This window comes from Neoarius graeffei, chromosome 27 (assembly GCF_027579695.1).
Source record: "Neoarius graeffei isolate fNeoGra1 chromosome 27, fNeoGra1.pri, whole genome shotgun sequence".
Lineage (NCBI taxonomy): Eukaryota > Metazoa > Chordata > Actinopteri > Siluriformes > Ariidae > Neoarius > Neoarius graeffei.
In genome coordinates, this window is record NC_083595.1 from 29,753,287 (window position 1) to 29,777,316 (window position 24,030).

A 24,030-nucleotide genomic window follows, 5' to 3' on the forward strand; every position below is an offset into this window, starting at 1 on the left:
ATTATTATTGCATTTTTCACAAACTGCTACTGTCATTTTGCCAGTTTGTTTACATTCTAAGTGGAAATGATTTTGTCGGACATTTGTATAAAGTTTTTATTTATCGAAATTGCAAAAAATAAAAATGCTCTGTTTCTCAAAATCTAGTGAATGTGGATAGAATAAAACAGTTATTCCACTCAATCTCGTTGTACATGGCTTATAGCCGACTCAGTGCTGCGCGCCCCATCGGCTATCAGCTCATGTACGACTTGATTTCGTGGAATAACTGTGAAATATACTTTAAAAGTTTATATCTAACTTTTGGCATTTGAATCTAAACTGTGTTTCATCTGAATAACAACCACAGTACACAGAAAAGCTATAACCCTTTTGTTCAAAAAAACTAAACTAAACTAAACTTACAGTTTTGTTATCTGTACTTTAGTGTAATTTGTAGTTTGATTAGACAATGTGTGCTCAGTCTATCAACTTTCAGTTTCTCCTCCACACATTTTAGCAGAACAATAATGATAGACCAAATAATCCATGTCGTTCATGTTGATTACACTTGCGACTGGTGATGAATTATGGAATCGTCACCAAACTGGGCGAAAATATATTAGACCATTGGAGCTCAAAACTAGGCAGGTGTGTCACATGACACAACTAGCATTGATTGGCTGCATGAACCTGCAGCAGAAAGGATCTCTGTCTACAGCACTGGGCTCGTTTCAGTTAGCCCACAGCCTCGCTTATCCTCTTGCGTTAGTTGGGTGTTTTTTTGTTTTTTGAATAGACCGCTAGTAGTGCTATTACACTTGGTTTAAAAAAAAATCACATGTAATCCTCTTTAAAATGTTTGTTAACCACAGATAGAAGAAGAAGCCTTTATTTGTTACAAGCGCAGACTTAAGCACACAGTGAAATTTAACCTCTGCATTTAACCCATCATACACACAAGTGAGCAATGAGCACACACACACATACCCAGAGCAGTGGGCAGCTATGATACAGCGCCCAGGGAGCAGTTGTGGGTTAGGTGCTTTGCTCAAGGGCACTTCAGCCCAACCTTCAGGCCATGGCTGCCCCATGTTAATCTAACCGCATGTCTTTGGACTGTGGGGGAAACCGGAGCACCCGGAGGAAACACATGGGGAGAACATGCAAACTCCACACAGAAAGGCCCCCATCGGCCACTGGCCTCAAACCCAGAACCTTCTTGCTGTGAGGCGACAGTGCTAACCACTACACCACCTGATAGGATGACGTGGATGCCCAAAATATGAAACCTTATATTGATCTTTTACCTTTGAAAGACAGTGGGGTTTAGCCCTTGTAGCCTATTAATACGAGCCGCCCTGATTCTCACATGCTTTTAATGACAATGCTCTAACAAAATAAAAAGACACATATCAATCAAACAATAAACAGTGAAGTACAAAAAATACTCAGTATACTCTTATAGAACAAACTCCACCAGCATGGCTGTGTGGTCAATAAAAAAAACTTGATGTTCTGAACAAATACACTACCTAGGAAGGTAAAACCTTAGGAGAAAAAAGTTTAATCCATCTTCATCACTCAAATATCGCATAATGTTAATATAACTATAAAATACTTTCGGATACTTTATTCATTTATTTATATCGGAACTGTACAAAAAATAATTTCAGTTAAAATTTTAAAAATACAATTTGTACATATACAGTGTGCCAGTAATATACAGTGCCCGCCACAATTATTGGCACCGCTTATAAGATTAATAAAAAGAACTAGAAAAAATCCACCTTTTGGTGAAGTCGCTTCATCTCGCTCTGAAAACAATGAAAAAATCCAAACTTTAATTGAAATAAATTTATTTAGAGAAAAACAAGCCCCTCATCAAGAAATAATAATTTTCAACAAAAAACACTTCTGCCATTATTATTGGCACCCCTGCATTTAAAGGTGCCCTTCCACCAAAAACGTTTAATACTGGCTCTTTTTGAAATACCATAGTTCACTCCGAGTTGCATATGCATGCTGCATGTGAAAATGTAATTCTACTCCCATTCCCTGTATTAGCTTATGAAAGAAAATAGTCGGAAAAACGAGCGGATCAGAAAAAGCCATATGAAGTGATGTCACTTCGAAAATTAGTATTCATGGCCTCGCCCACCTTGGCTTGCGACCGCCCACGGAAAGAAAGCGCGAGGAGAGAGACGTAATTGGCCCCGAGGCGCGCGGTGCTCCGCATCAGTTTCGTTTCTAACGGCGGCTCCAGCCCAACTTTGCATGCTCGTAACTCGGGCAGGGGAGGTCCCAGCCTCCCCAGACTTGGCAGCCAGCAGCCTCTGCCCTCTCCCAAATGAAAGAGTGCTCCCTGAGCGGGCTAGCTCCGCGCCTCAGGACATAATTCACCTAACCCTAACCCTAGGTCCCAGCCTCCCCAGACTTGGCAGCCAGCGACCCCTGCCCTCTCCCGAACGAACCAGCGCTGCCAGGGCCCGTCAGCTCCCAGCCAGGGGATGTTATTCCCCCCACACCCCCCGAGGCAAGCTCCGCTACGTGCCTCGTGCCTTGATGAGAGCCGCTGCCGCAGGGAGTATACAATTAAATAAATAAATAAATAAATAAATGAACGAATGAATGAATGAATGAATGAATGACTCCCTCCCAGTCTCACACTCACACACACACACAAGCATACCTGTCAACTTTGAGGTTTGAAAAAAAGGGATAGTTCCCAGATTTTTAACTCAAAATAAGGGAAAATTTCAGAAAGTCATACCCTTCACCAAAAGTGGGTGTGTAGTTGAATGGGGGCAATTTTCTATCTAGTATTTGTGATTTCCTGTACTCTGGTGCATGTTGGTGATAGCCAAGACTCAAACTCCATATGCTTATGGTTTATAGAGTGCATTTGTGAATAAACTATACATTTATTTTTATTTGCTTTCAGTGGTACCAGTTATTTCCCAAATTAAGGGCTAAAATACGTATCTTATGTTAAAATAAGAAAGGTAATTATATAACCAGTCAATAAATTCAATTCCATTGCAATTTATTATGGTTTTACCATAGTCATGGCCTCGGAACACTAGATAGATAGATAGATAGATAGATAGATAGATAGATAGATAGATAGATAGATAGATAGATAGATAGATAGATAGAGTAATAAAGAGATAAAGAGTAATATAAGATATTAAACCAAGAGTGATTTAAAATGGGTAAGTTTCAGATAGAAAATAAAATAGACACTGAGTGGATAAAACAGTTAATACACCAATTAGTTTACACTAGGCTATTTATGAGGCCTTAGCCAGGACATACTTAATGTAAACATGTGTAGCTTACCTTTGATTATTTGGGAGGCTTTCGTTTTCCCTATGGAAAATTTCTTTGCGATGGAAGAGTCTGGGAACATTCCAGCCACGCACTTGTTGAAATCATCAAAGAAAGAGAGGCTAATGTTTTTCTTAGCTATTAGCATCGCCATCTTCACCTCAGACCTAATCAGTGTTGCCAGATACTGCTGACGTTTTCCAGCCCAAAATATGTTCAAAACCCGCCAAAATGCACTTGAAACCGCCCAACTTGGGAGGGAAACCGCCCAATCTGACAACACTGGACCTAATCACTTGTTCAGCCTCGCCTCCAGGGGACGTGAATTCATGGCGCGACTTCCTGCTGTAAACTCCTGTCAGAAGCGGGTCATGAATTCTGGACCTACTGACTTTTTTATATTGTGAAAATACGGGACTTTTATATAATGTGAAAATACGGGATATTTTCGGGAAAATAAAAAAACGGGAAGACAGCGGGAAATAAGTCAAAATAAGGGATTTCCCGGGAAAAACGGGAGGGTTGACAGGTATACACACAAGTGTTCTGGTTGGGGAGAGAGCTCCCTTCCTCTGCTCTCCCTCTCCTCTTATAGGGCATGGTCACTTGGGAAGACACACAAACACACGTTAATTCCCGTCAGGTGCAGTGATTCTGCCACTTACCTTCCCTGACTCTGCCCTCCATTCACAGACCGACCCTCGGCCACGCCCCCGCTGCCACATCTACATTGTTATTGGTCAAAACATCGATGTCGAGACCATAATATCAAGACAAGGAAAGCTGCTGGCCCTGATGGTATCAACTCCAGACTGCTTAAGGACTGTGCAGATCAGCTCTGTGGGATTCTTCTGTACATTTTCAACCTGAGCCTCAGTCTGGAGAAAGTTCCACTTCTGTGGAAAACATCATGTGTGGTTCCAGTTCCCAAGACTGCGCACCCCAGGGAGCTCAACCACTTTCGGCCAGTAGCTTTAACGTCTCACCTAATGAAGATCATGGAGAGGATTGTTCTCTCCCACCTCCGACACCTGGTGAACAGCAAGATGGACCACCTGCAGTTTGCATATCAACCGGGCATTGGTGTGGATGACGCTGTCATTTACCTGCTACACCAGTCACTTTTGCACCTGGAGGGCACTGGGAGCACTGTGAGAATCATGTTCTTTGACTTCTCCAGTGCTTTCAACACAATCCAGCCATCACTGCTTAGGGGGAAGCTGGAGGGAGCTGGTGTTGACTGCCACCTGGCTGCATGGATCATCGACTACCTCATTAACAGACCGCAGTATGTGAGGCTCCACGACTGTGTGTCTGATGTGGTAGTCTGCAGCACGGGGGCTCCACAGGGTACAGTGCTCTCTCCTTTCCTCTTTACACTTTACACATCTGACTTCAGCTACAAAACGGACAGCTGCCACCTCCAGAAGTTCTCAGATGATACAGCCATCATTGGACATGTGTCAGAGGGGGACGATCTGGAGTACTGAGAGGTCATCACCAACTTTGTCACCTGGTGCAAACTGAACCACCTGCGCATCAACGCCAGCAAGACAAAGGAGGTGGTGATCGATTTCAGAAGGATGGTTCCTCAAATTGCACCAGTGAGCATCCAGGGTTTGGACATTGGGATCGTGGAGGAGTACAAATACCTGGGTGTTCACCTCAACAACAAACTGGACTGGGCTAACAACACAGATGTCCTGTACAAGAAGGGCCAAAGTCGTCTCCACCTCTTGAGAAGACTGAGGTCTTTTGGTGTGTGCAGGACACTGCTTAGGACTTTTTATGACTCTGTGGTAGCATCAGCAATTTTCTACGCTGTGGTCTGCTGGGGCTGTGGAAGTTCAGAGAGGGACAGGAAGAAACTTAATAAACTGGTCAGAAGGGCTGGCTCAGTCTTGGACTGTCCTCTGTACTCCATTGAGGTGGTGGGTGAGAGGAGAATGTTAGCCAAGCTGACCTCAATCATGGATAACCCCTCTCACCCCCTACATGAGGCTGTGGGGGCTTTAAGCAGCTTGTTTAGTAGTAGACTGCTACACCCACGGTGTAAGAAGGAGAGGTACCGCAGGTCATTCTTACCTGCTGCTGTCAGACTGTATAACACCCACAACTTGTAATGTAGCACCAATAACCTGTTTGTCGTTATATTTGCACTACTTCACCACTACTACCTCTGCCATCTCTCATCGATGCAATTATTATGTGCAATTAATAAAGGCCCTAAACTATTTTTATGCATAGTTATATATATATATATATATATATATATATATATATATATATATATATATATATATATATTATTTATGTATATATGTGTGTATATATACAGAGTCTACCTGTAATGTGCAATTTTTCCGAGCCTCTCAATAAGGAAATTTTTCTATACTTTTTCACGGTAGATAATGCAAATAGTCCTCTGTATTTAATCCTTTGTCTGTCTAATTTTTATTTCAGTTTTTATTTGTTATCTGTTTGACATTTTCTTGCTACTGTAACACGTGAATTTCCCCGATGTGGGATGAATAAAGTGAATCTAATCTAATCTAATCTAATCTAATCTAATCTAATCTAATCTAATCTAATCTAATCTAATCATAGCCAATCGAAACAGTTTTTACAAAGACACCCACATCCGCTTGTTCTGACCCACTGGAGGTAGTGTCACAGTGCTGTTAGCCAATCAGAGGTAACATGTTTACTGATTGCTGTTAGCCAATCAGAGGTAACACGTTTACATGTCATGAATATTAATGGTAAGAGCTGAAATCCTGTCGTTCTCCCGCCACCCACTCCTCCACCAAACTAGAACAGCCTGAAACAGGAGAACCACAGCATTTTTTTCACCAAAACCGGCTCATAGGGCATTCATTCATACTAGAGACCACCGCACAATTAATGAAAAAACAATGCAAGGGGACCTTAATACTTTGTACAACCGAATTCAAACTAATCTTTACAAAGGGTGCCAGAAATCGCAGAGGGCTCTGTGTAAGATTGTGTGTGTTCTCGTGCATAGCTGTCCTGAGTTTTATGACCCTTTCACACCCTGGTAAACGTGCATAATCGCGAGAACATACTCTTTTATTTTCTCTGTACCTTCTAGTTTCGCTGAAACCACATTCCTGGTTCCTCCTGTTCTAGGGGGTGTATGGTCTGCTCTTTCATGTATAATAAAAACGACTCCTTATCTGGCGAGTTGACCTTGTGCCCCCGAGCCCCTTACTTATCTTGTCACGCAAGCTTCTGATGTATATAAACCCTGCTCTTTCTGTGTATCGTTGAGCAGTGCCTGAATAAACCAGATTGATTTCATTCGTGTGGTTTGTTTTCTCCCTGCTCCAGAGCGCTCTTACGTCAACGCATCTGAACTGAGACAGACACAGGTTCTAACAATTTGGTGACCTCGACGTGATACTCTCAATCAGGTAAGACATGTTTGATTGACTACCTGGTTGGCAGTAGTTTCGTAGTGTCCTACGGAGGACAGTTTTCCCTGGTTCGAGTCCAGGAAGAGCGCGCTATACAAATTTGTACTATATTTGTTGTCTGTTCCTCTTCAGATCCGTTTGTTGTCATTGTACGATGGGAAGCTCGTTCCCTAAGCCTGCGCCAGGGGAAACCCCGGCCGAATGGATGACTAGGTGCGGTTTCGCTTATTATGTTTCTCCCTGGCTCGATAATTTGGCAGGTTGGACCGAGGCCAACCCTCAAATTCCTTCATATCCTCGCCGAGGTACTTTCGATCCTGGTTATCTTGCATCGGCCCATCGCATGATTTATGAGGGATTAGGGGACCCCGGTTGGGATCGCCCGTATATGCGGGAGGGTTACGCTAAGTGGTATGACATGAAAAAGGTATGGGATAATTTTAAACAGGCTTATACTCCCCGTTCAGTCCTGAAATCCATCCCGAAGCCTCGGGCTGCACCCGTCACCAAGGAAACGGAGGAGGCGGCGCTAGGAAAATCCAAATCTCCTTCTGCTCCTCCAGCCTCGTTAGACAGTAAACCTCCGCCTTACAGTAAGACCGGAAAAGCTACTGGTAAATCGTCGTCAGCTGTAAAAACGATTCCTAAAATTTATCCGTCCCTGGCTGCTGTGTCTGCGTGCCCCCCCCCCCACGGTTGACAGAGGGCAGCGTCCCGGAGGGATAAAGGGTGCGCCTGCATCAGCCAAGAACGGCAAAGACGAAGAAAGTAGTGACGATACCGATGATGACACTGATGATGACGATTGGGATAATCCCGATGGTGTGGGTCCAGACGCCGGCTCGCGTCCTTATCCGCCACAAAACGCTGCTTGTGTATGGGTTGCAAAGCGCAGTGGTATTGATATAACTCCTCCGTCCCCGTCGGCTCTTAAGGACATCATCTCACTTCTTCCGTCACCCGACAAGCCTCTGCTCTTCGTTGATCAGTTAATTAATGTTTCTCGTAACTGTCAGCTAACGGGAGCCGACTACCGGTTTATTCTGCAAAATAAATTAGGAGGCGCATATGATGAGACAGCCCTGTTAGAAAACGTTCAGGTTCTCGCCCCCGTCAATGATCAAGCTGAAAATATTAAGGAAGAGTATGAAGGGGATAACGGTCGCCCTCGCCAGCGCACCGTGTCTACCTTCTTTTGGAAAGACACGCCGGACGCGCTGCAGCAGCTTCGCGAGCAGTTGACGCGATACCTGCTCGCCTTAAAACAAGCAAATAGAGACCTGTCACAGGTCACTAATTGCAAACAGGAGCGTTCTGAGCTGACGTCGGCTTTCTGGAAGCGCTTTGGGGAAGTTTGGCAACATTTGGGAGGTCTTGAACTTGATTTGGCAAACCCGAACCCAATGTTCTTGTCCACCTTTCTGTCTAATTGTCGCCCCGAAATACAGAGCGTTTTAAAACATCACTGGAGTGACCGGAATAATCTGGTCCTCCGTCAGGCCGGGGAGCGGGTGCGCACGTTGGAGAGCGATGGTCTTTTAGACTGTAAAACGAATAAAGCATGTTTATCCGTCGTGCCGGGCGGACGAGCGGAGGGACGACAGGAGAGGGGTCGCCGAACGGGACCGCGCGGCGGGGGAGGGAGGAGAAATGGAAAGTGCCACTATTGTGGAAAAGAGGGGCACTGGATAAGAGAATGTCATGCGAAACAGCGAGATGAGCAGGAACGCGAGAAACCCGTCATGCGCGCCGGTTCAAGCCCCACAGGGCAGAGAGATCCTGCCCGCCCATAGGGCTGCCCTCAGAGCGATGAAACCCCGACCGTTGCTATGTTAAATCTTTTATTCAGCTCCCCTCTTAACGAAGATCTTCCCACTATTGTTTTATGCCTGGCAGGGACTGAATATCCTTTTTTACTCGACACCGGGGCTACCATGTCCTCAGTGGGGAGGGAATATGCGGGTCCTTTATCTACACGGTCTGTAAGCTCTGTGGGAATAGAAGGGGTTCCTTTCCATTCCAGTTGCACGCCCCCCCTTTCTGTTACTTGTGCCCTTGATCCTTTACTGAAGTTTTCTCACTCCTTTGTTTGCATGCCTGATTGCCCTTTTAACCTGCTTGGACGGGACCTCATGAGCCTCCTAGGGCTCTCTATTTCTTTTAGTGGCTCACACATGGTTGTTGACATACCAGACGAAACCTCGTCGGCTGCTCTTGCCCTCACCTCTCTTTCTCTCCCCCATAACCTTCTCAATGCTGCTTGTGCCGTTACCCACCTCACACCCTCTCTTTCTGACCTTCCAGCTTCTCTTTGGGCGGAACATAAGGACGAGGTGGGCTTTGTTAACTGTACCCCTTACGAGGCGGTCATTAAACACTCTTCGCCAGTATATGTAAAACAGTACCCCCTTTCCCCAGCTAAACTGTCTGGCATTGATGATGTTCTGTGTTCTCTCCTAGAGCAAGGTGTGGTTGTTCCCTGTGTCAGCCCTTATAACACCCCAGTGAATCCGGTGCAGAAGCCCAACGGCACGTGGCGTTTCACCCAGGATTTGCGTAAGATTAATGAGTTAATTATCCCAGTCGCCCCATTAGTTCCAGACGTTCCCTCTCTTATGGCCTCGATTCCGTGTGAACATGCGTTTTTCTCTGTGATTGACCTCTGTTCTGCCTTTTTCAGCGTCCCTGTGGGCTGTGACACGCAGCCCCTGTTCGCTTTTACGCACAGGGGAAAGCAGTACACATGGACCAGGTTACCCCAAGGATATGTCGATTCCCCCGCGGTTTTTACAGCCGTAGTGAGGGACGCCTTGGCCGGTTTGTGCCTCCCCTCGGGCTCCTCCGTGCTCCAATACGCGGATGATCTTCTGGTAACGGCGGAGGACGAGGACCTTTGCGCTAAAGCCACACTCGCTCTCCTCTCTCTTCTGGCGCAAGAAGGTTTCAAGGTCTCACGAACTAAGCTTCAGTTCTGCCTCCCCACTGTTCGATATCTGGGTCACGATCTCTCCCAGGGCTCCCGCAGGCTCAGCCCCGAGCGTGTGCAGGTCATCCTAGACACTCAGGTGCCTGCCACCAAACACGCCCTCATGGCTTTTCTGGGACTTATCAATTACTGCCGCCAGTGGATTCCTGACTGTTCCACCTATGACAAGTGTCTGCGCTCTGCAATTCTGCACTCGGACCCTTTGACTCAGCCCCTGGTGTGGTCTGATGAGATGCTGACGGCCTTCAGGGCCTTGAAACAGGCTTTATGCTCGGCCCCTGCTCTCGGACTTCCGAATTACCGTTTGCCGTTTCATTTATATGTGTGCAACCAGCAGGGAACTGCGTCTGGGGTTTTGGCGCAGGAGCACGGGGGGGGTATGCGGCCTTGTGCGTTCCTCTCTAAAACTCTTGATTCTGTGGCACAGGGCCTCCCTGCTTGCCTCAGGGCGGTGGCTGCATGTGCTGTCATGGTCACGGACGCTGAACGGCTGGTTTTGTCTCACCCGCTCGTTCTCCACACCTCACATGATGTAGTGCACGTTTTAAAGAACCTCAGTACCCAGCATTTATCTGCGCAGCGTCGCTCTGGATACGAGTCTATTCTTTTGGCCACCGAAAACCTTACTGTTAAGCCCTCCTCCTCCTTTGATTCTCTCGCGCACGCGCTTCAGCGCCTCCTCAATTCACAGGATGATTTTCTTCCTTCTGAAACACACGACTGCATTTCTAGCATTCTTTTCGAGACAAGTATCCGCCCCGACTTACGCTCCACCCCGTTACTTTCAGGTGATTCGCTGTTTGTGGACGGCTCGTGCTCACGCCCCTCTGACGGCGTTTTCGTGTGTGGTTATTCTGTGTGCCGCCTTCCTGATGAAACTGTTGAAGCTTTTTCTCTTCCTTTCTCCTCGGCTCAGGCTGCCGAACTATACGCTCTAACCCGTGCATGTGTTATTGCTCAGGACACAGACGTCACTATCTACACTGATTCACGCTACGCTTTCGGCGTTGCTCATGACTTTGGTCGGATTTGGGCTTCGCGTGGGTTCACCACTGCAGACGGTAAGCCCATTTCTCATTCTTCACTTGTTACTGATTTAATCACCGCCTGTCTTCTCCCGCGCTCTTTAGCCATTGTTAAGACTCGTGCTCATTGTATTGGGGACTCTTTTGAGATCAGGGGAAACTCTCTCGCCGATCGCATTGCCAAAGCCGCGGCTGCCTCCGGTGTTTTTCCGCCTTCGCTTACTCTCTCCCTGGTCTCATCCAGTCGCATGATTAGTGCCGTTCTTCCGGACATTGACTTGATCTCCCTCCAGGCCTCCGCTTCGGCCTCAGACAACCATTTCTGGGACTCATGCGGCGCGCAGCCGTCTGGTGACATTCGGACCGATGCTCGGGGCCGCCTTTGTTTGCCTAGACATTGCACTCCTTTCCTCGTCCGCGAGTTTCATGGTCCCACTCACCGCGGACGAAGGGGGGTAGTGGAGGATTTATCCAAAATATTTTGCATCGACAAAATACACACCGATGTACATCACATTCTAGACAGATGTTTAACGTGCGCCCAGAATAATCCATCTAAACCAGGCGCGGTACATCAGCACCTTCCCATACCTGACACGCCGTTCCAGGAATGGCAGATTGACTTTACTCACATGCCAAAACAGGGCCCCTTTAAGTATCTCTTGGTCATGGTCGACAAATTTTCACGATGGGTGGAGGCTTTCCCTTGCGGGAAAGAAGACGCTCGCACGGCGGTAAACAAATTGACGCAAGAAATCATTCCGCGTTATGGTCTCCCGGTAGGGATAGACTCTGACAAAGGTACGCCGTTCACCTCTAAGGTGACACAAGAACTGTGTAAAGACTTAAAGATCCATTGGCGTTTCCACATCCCGTACCATCCGCAGTCCTCCGGCATTGTGGAGCGCGCAAACAGAACAATCAAGGGTAAGCTGCGTAAAGCCATGCAAGAAGCTGGTACTAAAAACTGGGTACAAATTTTACCCTTAGTCCTCGCTGACATGCGAATGACCGCTCAAGTGGCCCTCGACAACCTGTCTCCGTATGAGCTCGTGATGGGCCGGCCTTTTCCTACACCCTGGCGCAGAGGTATGCAGGCTATAGGAACGAGTGATCTTGATGTACATCTCAGTGAGTACGCCGTGGGTCTCATGCGGGTGTTGGATGAGTACTGGACGAGACTAAATTCCAAAAAGCCTCCCATTCCTGAGGCACCCACTCACCCCTTTGAGGTAGGGGATAAAGTGTTGGTAAAGAAATTTGCGAAATTAGGCGCTCCTCTAGAGGAACCGCCCTACAGTGAACCCACGGATGTGCTCGCTGTAACTCGAACGGCTGTACTAACTGACCTTTTTCCACAGTGGATTCATGCCAGTCGAATAAAGAAGGCTCCAATGTAATAGAAATCTATATTGTTGATGCTTAACAGGTTTTTGTGTTTCAGAAAGTTGCTGTGACAATAGCTGACGGCCTTTTCAGGGATCCCCTTTCCAGCATCCGGAGTGATCCGGTTTCGGCTGATCTACAAAGAGGGGATGGTCGGTGCGTCCCGCAGACTTCTGGGCTAAAGAATCTGAAAGACACGTGAGCCTGGGCTACCTTCAACTATCTACATCCTGTGGACACAGAAAGAACAAAGTCAGTGACCAGTATGACTTTCCTTCTGGTATTGGTCTTAGTGCTTGGAGCAGGGAATCCCGCTCAAGCCAGCCACGAGGACAACGTTTTTTGGCGATTTGCCAATTGGACTGCTAAACAACATACTAATCAGTCTTGTTATGTCTGTCAATACGTTAGAGTCTAAACTGTAGTTATACTCTGTAAACAAAGTATAAAAGAGGGGATTGTAAGATTGTGTGTGTTCTCGTGCATAGCTGTCCTGAGCTTTATGACCCTTTCACACCCTGGTAAACGTGCATAATCGCGAGAACATACTCTTTTATTTTCTCTGTACCTTCTAGTTTCGCTGAAACCACATTCCTGGTTCCTCCTGTTCTAGGGGGTGTATGGTCTGCTCTTTCATGTATAATAAAAACGACTCCTTATCTGGCGAGTTGACCTTGTGCCCCCGAGCCCCTTACTTATCTTGTCACGCAAGCTTCTGATGTATATAAACCCTGCTCTTTCTGTGTATCGTTGAGCAGTGCCTGAATAAACCAGATTGATTTCATTCGTGTGGTTTGTTTTCTCCCTGCTCCAGAGCGCTCTTACGTCAACGCATCTGAACTGAGACAGACACAGGTTCTAACACTCTGTATGTGTACAACTGAAACTGACTTATTTTAAATAGCTGAACGCCTTCATCTGTATGCTATTGATCATTTTTTTCTAGGTTGAATTCACCCGCTGATGCACTCGCACACAGAGAATAGCAGGCTCGAGCCACTTGAAACACAAAGCTGTCTTTTCTGTCACACAGCTAGCAAATGTCTATCATAAAGCATCCACATGCTGTTCACGGCATCAAGCCGTGTCATCATAATGAGGTTTTTTTTTGTAAGTAACCGTATTTAAATGGAATAAGTAGGATATTGTCTGCAGGTGATTATAGCTGAATGTATAGCTTACCCGTCCATTATCTGTAGCCGCTTATCCTGTGCAGGGTCGCAGGCAAGCTGGAGCCTATCCCACCTGGCTATGGGTGAGAGGCGGGGTACACCCTGGACAAGTCACCAGGTCATCGCAGGGCTGACACATAGAGACAACCACTCACACTCAATTTAGAGCCACCAGTTAGCCTAACCTGCATGTCTTTGGACTGTGGGGGGAAACCCACGCAGAGACGGGGAGAACATGCAAACTCCACACAGAAAGGCCCTTGTCGGCCACTGGACTCAAACCCAGGACTTTCTTGCTGTGAGGCGACAGTGCTAACCACTACACCACCGTGCCACCATTGTATAGCCTACCTTCTTTCCATAATGTAATAGTGCTGCTCCGTTAACATTACTCCACTAATTACTAGCTTTTGAATGAAAAAAAAAAAATAGTATTCTGAAACACATTGCTTACACAGGCTAATTAATAAATGTCACTGATACAACTTTGCTCTCTTCAGCTTGCATCTTCATTTGACTGCAGCTAGCTTCGCATGAGATTTAAAACGATGCTTCGCTTGCACTCTCGGTTGTTGAATTTGTGAGCGAGGATTTATATCATGTGATGGGGAGTTAATATCTGCACATGTGAAATAATATAATTTGCTCATGAGCATGTTTTTCACACTCGCGTCATGTGAAATAAATCTGACACCGTAGGATGCCAGCTAGCTTACTAAATTAGACAGCAAACATTCAACACTGGGATTTCTTCGTAAATATACTTGTTCTATAAACACAAAAGGCTTATCTAATATAACCTCTATCACCTTTATAAATAAAAAAGCAATGGTCTTATGGTTCGAGAAGCAGCTTTGGGACTCAAGGGTTGCTGGTTTGATTCCCTAGACCAGCAGGAATGGCTGAAGTGCCCTTGAGCAAAGCAGCTGCTCCCCAGGCTGCTCCGGGTACGTTGGATGTTGCTCTTGATAAGAGCGTCTGCTAAATGCCACTAATGTAAAACACTACTTATACCCTCACTTGAGGCTCACTGCTCATCAAAGCTATGTGTGCAGTGAATCCTTCAGGGTAATTGGCCAGATGCGTAACGCCGAACAAAGGTGCCTTATCAGCCCCTGACCAGCCTCATTTTGGCCGATACCGATAAGGTTATTAATCAACATTATTGGCCAATCTTATCGGCCTCCTGATATCAGTCAGGCCCGAATTATTATGATTATTATACAACAAAATGGGACGGTTAGAGGTTAATTCATTTACAGCATCATTGTGCAGAATCCTAACCTCTGCATTCAGTGGCAGAACATTACAGATGACGGTATCAGCCTCCTTGACCTCAATATTACAGTGAACGCAGGCACTGAACAGCACAGTCAGCGTTTCTGAATTGACCCAGCAACCTCTATAATGAACAGCACAGCACCATCACTCATCAGACGACTACAGTACAGTACACTCTGCAACAGAAATTCAATTAATGCACTGAAACCGAGAAACAGAGTGCATGACTTTTATAGAACCTATAAACTTCTGACATGACATCTGTGCGTATTAAATTTTCAAATCCCAATAATTGCTTCGCCTTTATCACAGATTTAATATAATCATCAGCTTGTACTTGTAAATACTACCTTATAAAAACATTCTTTGTAAGTTAGAGAGCCCTGCGATGACTTGGCGACTTGTCCAGGGTGTACCCCGCCTCTCGCCCGTAGTCAGCTGGGATAGGCTCCAGCTTGCCTGCGACCCTGTAGAACAGGATAAAGCGGCTAGAGATAATGGATGGATGGATGTAAGTTAGAGCATTATACTGTAAGTGAGCATTCTCTCTGCTATGTTTTTCAGCATTTCACTGATTTCTCAGGCAGTAAATAGAACCATGGGATTGGCTTAAGCTTGTGTGAAATATCAGTACAATAATTCTTACATGGTATTTTAAAGCGAGACGGCCTTTTGATTTCATAAAATTGGTGAAATTTTGTTCCCTCTGTGATTTGTATATGTTTATTTCTGTAATATCTCACAAAATATCAGGCCATTCTGTGGCTGGGAAGTTATTTACTTTGAGGGGATTCCCAAGCAAATAATGTGCATGAAATCGCTCGCTTCATGCAGTCAAGCAGACAGAGGAAGTCCGTCTGTGCATGCGCAGGTTTACCTTCTTCTTTTGGGTTTTACAGCAGCTGGCATCCACAGTGTTGCATTACTGCCATCTACAGGTTTACCTTGACCGTGCACTGACAGTTCCATCATTCTGTCACTAAACGAACAGCTGATCACACCGAGGTGCTCGCTGACCGCCGATATTTATTAGTTTGGTCCTGCGTTTCCTTTCCTTTGCAAAATACCGTCCTTTCTTCTTGCTTTCTGTTACTGTAGTCGGTCTTTCACATTTCATTTGCACGCTCATGTCCTCCATTTTTCTCTCCTGTTTCAAATGTGTATCCCACAATGCCTTGTGCGAACGAGGAAAGCCCACCATGTGATGCATGACATATGGCCCTTTTCCACTACCCTTTTTCAGCTCACTTCAGCTCGCTTCAGCTCACTTCAGCCCGACACGGCTCGCGTTTCAACTACCTCAGAGCAGCACGACTCAGCTCGCTTCAGCCCTGCTTAGCACCCAAAACTCGCACGGTTTTGGAGTGGGGCTGAAGCGAGCCAAACCGAGCCGAGTGGGGCTAGGGGCGTGAGGAGACACTCCCCTGTGCACTGATTGATGAGGAGGAGTGTCCTCACATGCCCACACATGCCCCGCGAGCACGCTGGGATCTGTAAACACCGTAAACCCGGAAGAAGAAGAATTACGAATTACGAGAATTTCTGAAGCCTTATGCGCCTCGCCTCATCTATACGCTCTTGCCAGTATCTGTTGGCGTTGTCGGTGACAACAAGCCACAGCACCAAGACCAGCAACACTAACGACTCCATGTTTATTGTTTACTATCCGGGTCGTGAGACTACCGCTTAAAAGAACACTGATGTCACTGTTTGCGCCGCCTAACGACATCACGTGACGTCCACCCACTTTCGCTAACTCCACCCAATGTGTCCACCCACTTCCAGCCAGCACAGTTCAGCGCGGTTGTAGTCGAAATGCAACTCCAACAGCCCCACTCAGCTCGACTCAGCCCAACTCAGCACGGCACGGCTCAGCCCAACTCAGCCGCGTTTGTAGTGGAAAAGCGGCAATAGTATCCTGAATTGGGTCACAGTGAAGCAGGGAAAAATAGTGGAGAATTTAGGGCCACGTGGTCCTAAATTCATTAACTGTTCTATTTTTTTTTTAAAAGCCTAATAAAATTGGAAGCCTGTGATTTGAATTCAGGAGCTTTCGGTCCACTAAACAAAAATAATTGAGTGTCAGGGAAAATTCTTTTTATGACCTAAACTTGAAAAATCTGAAAGGCAGTCTACTTTTAATGCTGCAATATTCAGTGACCAATGAACAATGACAAGAACTGATAACTGTTACTTCACTGAAATGAAAATGCTAAACCATCCACATACATCAAGGAGGGCTGTGATCCACTAGTTTTATGGGTTTTCTTAACAAATAGCCATGGCCTAATGGTTAGAGAGGCAGCTTTGTGGCCAAAAGATTGCTGGTTTGATTCCTAGGACTGGCTAAAATACCCTTGAGCATGGTTCCTCTGGCAAGAGTGGTGGAATACTTGTGTCTGATTAACCAAAGAAAAACAGATGATGTTATCAGTTTGGGTGGTAGCCTGGCAGAAACTAAACTCATCAAGAATCGTGCATACTTGTTTGTTCACAGAGCGTAATATTCTCATTCTTCTTGGCATTGAAAATAAAACATCTAATGAACTTAAATTTGCATTTTAATTTTGGCAGCCATTGTATAGCCATTGTACGGCAGCTGTGCATGAAAATGCCAATTTAAAAGTAGACTGCCTTTCAGATTTTTTCAAATTTAGGTCATAAAAGAATTTTCCCTGACACCCAATTATTTTTGTTTAGTGGACTGAAATTGACTGAATTCAAATCACAGACTTCCAATTTTATTAGTTTTTTTTTAAATAGAACAATTAATGAATTTAGGGCCACATGGCCTTATATTCTCCGCTATTTTTTCCTGTTTCACCGTGACCTCATTCAAGATACTACGTCATGCATCACATGGTGGGCTTTCCCCGTTCACGCAAGGCATTGTGGGATACAAATTTGAAACAGGAGAGAAAAATGAAGGACGCGAGTGTGCAGATGAAACGTGAAAGACCGACTACAGTAACGGAAAGCGAGAAGAAAAGACGTTATGTTATATACGAAGGAAAGGAAACGCAGGACCAAACTAATAAATATCGGCGGCCAGCAAGCACCTCGGTGTGATCAGCTGTTCGTTTAGCGACAGAATGATGGAACTGTCAGTGCACGGTCAAAGGTAAACCTGTGCATGCACACACAGACTTCCTCTGTCTGCTTGACTGCGCAAAGCGAGCAATTTCATGCACGTTATTTGCTCGGGAATCCCTTCAAATTAAATAACTTCCTAGCCACAGAATGGCATGTTTTGTTTTGTTTTTTGAGATATTGCAGAAATAAACATATATCACAATGACCAAATTTCAGAGGAAACTAAATTTCACCGATTTTATGAAATCAAAAGGCCGTCTCGCTTTAAATACAGGTTTTGCAACTTAATTTGAATTATTAAGTAAAATGCAATTGCCAATACACACAGGAATTCAAATGTACAACTAGTATTTGAGTAAGGTCTGGAAAAAGTTGTCATAGTATTCACACAAACGTTGATACATTTGAAAACAGTTCTCATAACAATTTTTTTTTTCATTCACATTGATATTTTCTGCATTGGTTTTAAGACCAAAACACAAAACCTCAAAAAAATGTATCCCATATTAGTATGGGGTGGCACGGTGGTGTAGTGGTTAGCGCTGTCGCCTCACAGCAAGAAGGTCCGGGTTCGAGCCCCGTGGCCGGCGAGGGCCTTTCTGTGTGGAGTTTGCATGTTCTCCCCGTGTCCGTGTGGGTTTCCTCCGGGTGCTCCGGTTTCCTCCACAGTCCAAAGACATGCAGGTTAGGCTAACTGGTGACTCTAAATTGACCATAGGTGTGAATGTGAGTATGAATGGTTGTCTGTGTCTATGTGTCAGCCCTGTGATGACCTGGCGACTTGTCCAGGGTGTACCCCGCCTTTCACCCGTAGTCAGCTGGGATAGGCTCCAGCTTGCCTGCGACCCTGTAGAACAGGATAAAGTGGCTAGAGATAATGAGATGAGATGAGATATTAGTATGGACATGATTATATATAAAACCCAACTGTGTAAAATACTCAACCCTGTCATTTAACGAGTTTAGTGTTGCGTTTTTATAACTTCTAGATGCTTATCTAATTAATCAGTGTTTTAGTATATGAAGCACTATTGGTGAAAGATCTATTTTCCACAACCTTTCAAACAGAACCAACGAGATTTAAGAGCAAAAACACAACACTAAAAATCTCATCTCATCTCATTATCTGTAGCTGCTTTATCCTGTTCTACAGGGTCGCAGGCAAGCTGGAGCCTATCCCAGCTGACTACGGGCGAAAGGTGGGGTACACCCTGGACAAGTCGCCAGGTCATCACAGGGCTGACACATAGACACAGACAACCATTCACACTCACATTCACACCTACGGTCAATTTAGAGTCACCAGTTAACCTAACCTGCATGTCTTTGGACTGTGGGGGAAACCAGAGCACCCGGAGGAAACCCACGCGGACACGGGGAGAACATGCAAACTCCGCACAGAAAGGCCCTCACCGGCCACGGGGCTCGAACCCAGGCCTTCTTGCTGTGAGGCGACAGCGCTAACCACTACACCACCGTGCCGCCAACACTAAAAATGCTAATGTTAAATAAAAACACAGTGATATTTTGAAGTGTCTGCAAGAACCATATTGTGTAAGTCTTCCACACTTTAACTACACTGCCTGGAGGCTGTCAGCACAATTTGTACTGTTTCAGGCATTTCTTTCGACAGATACACAACACGCATTGGCAGCAAGTGGGAACTGTTCTACTTGAGATACATGACTCATTCTAAGCGAGTGAGATACATGTGAGAGGCGTGTATTTTCCTTTCTGTGTGGAAGAAAAACGCATCCTCACACACATCTACACATACACTCACTGGCCACTTTAACAGGAACTTGTTCTTGATTCTAAGATTCCTGTTCTTGGCTGTAGGAGCGGAACCCAATGTGCTGTTCTGCTGTCGCATGCTGAGATGCTTTTCTGCTCACCACGGTTGTAAAGAGTTGCTATTAGTTGCTATATCCTTCCTGGCAGCTCAAACCAATCTGTCCATTTTCCTCTGACCTCTCTTATCAACGAGGCGCTTGTTTCCGCCCACAGAACTGTCGCTCGCTCACTCAATGTTTTTTTTTGTTTTTCGCGCCATTCTGTGTAAACTCGAGAGACTGTTGTGCATGAAAACCCCAGGAGATCAGCAGTTTCTGAAATACTCAAACCAGTCCGTCAGGCTCAAACCAACACCCATGCCAGAGTGAAAGTCACACTTTGAGATCACAATTTTTCCCATTCTGATGTTTGAAGTGAACATTAGCTGAAGCTCTTGATTTGTTTCTGCATGATTTTATGCACTGTGCTGCTGTCAAAGCACTGGCTGATTAGAGAACTGCATAAAACAGCAGGTGTATGGGTATACCTAATAAAGTGGCTTGTAGTGTACAAGTATAACATTTCAGTCAAAGGCTCAAGCCGATTTAATTAAAAGATATTCGATTCCAAGCATTCAGTATCTTATATTGCATTACTTTTGCAGTCCTGAAGCGTAATGTTGCTTAAAGCCTCACTCACAACCCACTGTAAGTGTTTTGGACACGCACGGGTCGCAGGGTTTGGTAGCTCGCAGCCGTGCCGCAGGGTCGTGGTGAACCCGGGGGAAAGTTTGGAGGAGGAGTACGAGCAAAGTACTTGTCAAGTACAGGTTGCATGCCTGACTTCCTCGAGGCGTGGGAAAAATTGCATCGTTAGCCCGTGGAAAGCATATATCTGACGCATGTGATCAGTGCGTGTTCAGTGACTACGTTTACATGCACATCCAAATCAAGCTGCTGTCGGTAATCGAGCTGAAGGTCCCAGCAGGGTGCCAGAGAAATCCAATCGTACATGCACACAATGAAATCGGGCTATTGTGTGAGGTGCATTGTGCACCCAAGCCACAGGTGGCGCTACACGCCCCATCGTGTTGGTACACTTCCGGTTGTCGTCATGAAGAAGAGCTATTCAAGAGTGTAAACAAAGTTATCAGTTCCGTGTTCTCCATTGCGCGTTTTTCTCCCGTCCGTGAATTTTAATATATTCAACTCCTTAAGCTGAATGAGCATGAACTCTGTCTCCTCATTGCTCCAGAAGTGCACGTTTCTGCTTGCCTGTGGCAGCGGGGGCGTGGTCAAGCGCCGGTCTGTGACAGGAGGGCGGAGCCAGGGAAGGTGAGTGGCAGAATCACTTCACCTGACGGTAATTAATCTGTGTTTGTGTGTCTTCCCAGTAACCGCGCCCTATTTAAGGAGGCAGAGGGAGAGCAGAGGGGAAAGCTCATCCCGGGACTAGAACACAGCGCGCGCGCGCGTGTGTGTGTGTTTCTCTCAAGAATAAAAGTAGGCTGTTAAACTGAAAAGTCTGACAATAAAAAGCCTATTAGTACCAGAAGCTTTGTCCTGCCGTCCTCTGTGCTCCACCCACACTTCAGAGAGCTCTACATTGCCATTTTCTCTTCTTCGTTTGTTCCTCCTGACCTCTTCTGCTGCTCGCTACTATTGTTGTCATGCCGACCGAGGCTGTTGTGTTTCCCGCTTGTGGTCTCGTCACTCGTCACTTCCGGAAGGGGCAGTAAGTAGCTCGACAACTAGCTCGATAGGGTATACATGCACAAAGTAGCTCGGCAGAAATCGCATAAACTAGGTCGTGTAGCTCGATTCCGAGAAATCAAGTTCGGTTCAATTTCAGCTGAATTAAGGTGTATACATGGCATTTTGAACTTCGATTTCAGTCGAGCAACGGCAGAAATTCGATTCTCTCTATGTGCATGTAAACGTACTGAGAGAGGGTGGAGTGCATGAGACTTGCATTTTACCAGTTTCCTGCGCTACGAGTACGGTCCACACTTGTGAAGCATGTGTGACGCATGTGATTAGCACGTTATAATCACTCATAACTTGTGTGTGACGTAAGCCAGGAGTGGGTATAAAACCGGCGTGTCTGCAGCATTTTGCATCTGTCTTTCGGCTGAAGAACATTGGATATTTTGTGGGAAAAATTAAAACATTTTCAGTTTAAAGTTTAGAAAATGGGACCCAAGAAGAAGCGAGCAAAAGTGAAGTAACCCAGCCTGAAACAGCAGAGGGGGAGGAGGAGGAAGAATTTGATGATGGTAGGAGCACCGGTGAGCCCTGCACGGACAGGGAGAAGTGTGCCTTCAAGCCGGCAGAAGGCACAGCACCCCGCCAGAGGGATTTTCACAGGCAAATACACATGCTTTAAACATTCATTTCAGTATCTATATGCTTATGTAATTAATATTATATATACTGATTTTCATGTATGTTTCAGCTAACGACGCCCAGAATTGAGGACACTGCAATCCCATCATCGCCGTCAGGCCATTGTGCCATGCTCAGTGATGAGGACAAGGACATCCCAGCACCCCGTCCCATCACTCAGCAGGAGGAGGAGCAGGACAGTAGCTCGGAGTCAAAGTGTGTTTCAGTGCTCAAACTGTTGGGCTATTTAGTTGGGATTTTATACAATGTAATAAAATGCGTTATTCCCTTATACTCATGTAATAAGTAATACTTATACTTATTTGGCGTAAATGGCACGTAAATACTGTAAATGGCATGATGCAATCATGAAATCAAACAATACGGCTTGAATATGGCAAAACAACTAGCAAAACCTTGGAAATGTCATGTTGCAGCATACAAACAGGGCCGCTGAAAACCATACCTGCATCACGTCGTCTGTGAACATCCAGAGGACAAGTAAGATGGCGTCCAGGTTTTGTCCTTAGTACTTGCTTGTATACTCACAAAACATATTACAGTAACAGTCGAGTAGTAGGTACTTAAAGGAGATACGCAGAGCCTTTATTTTTAAATAAATTTCTAAGTGGATAGTATTTCCATCCTTGACTCTTGTATGCTGCATAATGGGAATAAAAAATATATTTTTGAGAGTGGGCGGCATGGCGGTGCAGTGGTTAGCGCTGTCACCTCACAGCAAGAAGGTCCTAGGTTCGAGCCCCATGGCCGGCGAGGGCCTTTCTGTGCGGAGTTTGCATGTTCTCTCCGTGTCCGCATGGGTTTCCTCCGGGTGCTCCGGTTTCCCCCACAGTCCAAAGACATGCAGGTTAGGTTAACTGGTGACTCTAAATTGACCGTAGGTGTGAATGTGAGTGTGAATGGTTGTCTGTGTCTGTGTGTCAGCCCTGTGATGACCTGGCGACTTGTCCAGGGTGTACCCCGCCTTTCGCCCATAGTCAGCTGGGATAGGCTCCAGCTTGCCTGTGACCCTGTAGAACAGGATAAAACAGCTAAAGGTAATGAGATGAGATGAAATTTTTGAGAGTTAAAATCTACCACAAAGTTGGCATTCGAGCTGCCCCACTGAGCCAGCCAGCCCTGAGCGCGTGACATCACAGTGGGAACCGGTTTTAAGGCCAAGGCCTTTGACAGCTATAGACAAAAGTCCTCATCTCATCTCATTATCTCTAGCCGCTTTATCCTGTTCTACAGGGTCGCAGGCAAGCTGGAGCCTATCCCAGCTGACTACGGGCGAAAGGCGGGGTACACCCTGGACAAGTCGCCAGGTCATCACAGGGCTTAGACCAAAGTCATATCAATAAAAATTTATGGTGAAAGTAAGAAATAAAGTTACCGACTTGCTCAACTAAGACTGATTTGACGTCATTGATTGTGGGTTGATTCTCATTAAAACAGGATGGGTGTTATAACTTATGCAACATACATGTACATGCATGCATTTTCACTGATAAAACATAAAAGGCTCATTAAATAATCAGATGAACTGAGACAATCACGTTCTGAAGCAAATTAAATAATCTTATACCGGTAACTTAAACACACAATACAAGTTACAGGTATTAATCTAAATGCAGGTAAACAACATGTTTTTTTATCCAAATGAGAGTCGGAGCTTACTCGTCTGTGTTCTCGCTTCTTGAAGGCCAATATTGTGTGACTTTCAGTTGTTCGTTCAGTTCTCCGTTCATTCGTTTCTTCCACGTAAGGGCGAGATGGCAGCAATATCCAGTTTAGAAATAAGACGGCTGCTCCACTCATTCACTTTTCTCCATACTGAGTACTCCGCCATTACTGCTCGGCTCAGGCAATTACTAAAACCTGGGACGGAACCGGATATCACCGGTTTTAGCAACAACTGCAGGGAGGTCACTGCCCGAGCGATATGTCACATCCTGTTCCATCCCAGGTTTTAGCAACAACCCTCGGCTCACTCCAGGAGGACTGGTGCAACTGAACTTACGTTCCTTTTTAAAATAAATAAATAAATAAATAAATAAATACTTTCCTTTTCTTGTAGTTTTCTGTTCCTTTAATTGTTGGTACTGCACCCTCTTTCAATACGGGCTTATAGCCAACGCTCCTCAACAGATCAGAGGTCTCGTGCGAGTCTTCAGTAAAATG

At 45.6% G+C, this 24,030-nt stretch overlaps 2 protein-coding genes across 3 annotated transcripts in view; one reads left to right on the top strand and one right to left on the bottom strand.

Moving 5' to 3' along the window:
* The window catches only part of apba2b (amyloid beta (A4) precursor protein-binding, family A, member 2b), a 359,367-nt gene that overhangs the window by 297,833 nt on the left and 37,504 nt on the right, over positions 1-24,030 (bottom strand). The gene's annotated exons all lie outside the window — the stretch shown is intronic.
* LOC132874932 (uncharacterized) lies at positions 10,140-12,988 on the top strand. Of its 2 annotated transcripts, none has more exons than XM_060911430.1 (2): positions 10,140-10,793; positions 12,187-12,988. In XM_060911430.1, exons 1-2 carry the CDS (start codon positions 10,202-10,204, stop codon positions 12,222-12,224), a joined length of 630 nt encoding a protein of 209 aa, XP_060767413.1. In that variant the 5' UTR covers positions 10,140-10,201; the 3' UTR covers positions 12,225-12,988. The 2 variants fall into 2 exon arrangements, with proteins under 2 accessions (XP_060767413.1, XP_060767414.1); XM_060911431.1 differs by having other exon boundaries at positions 12,202-12,988.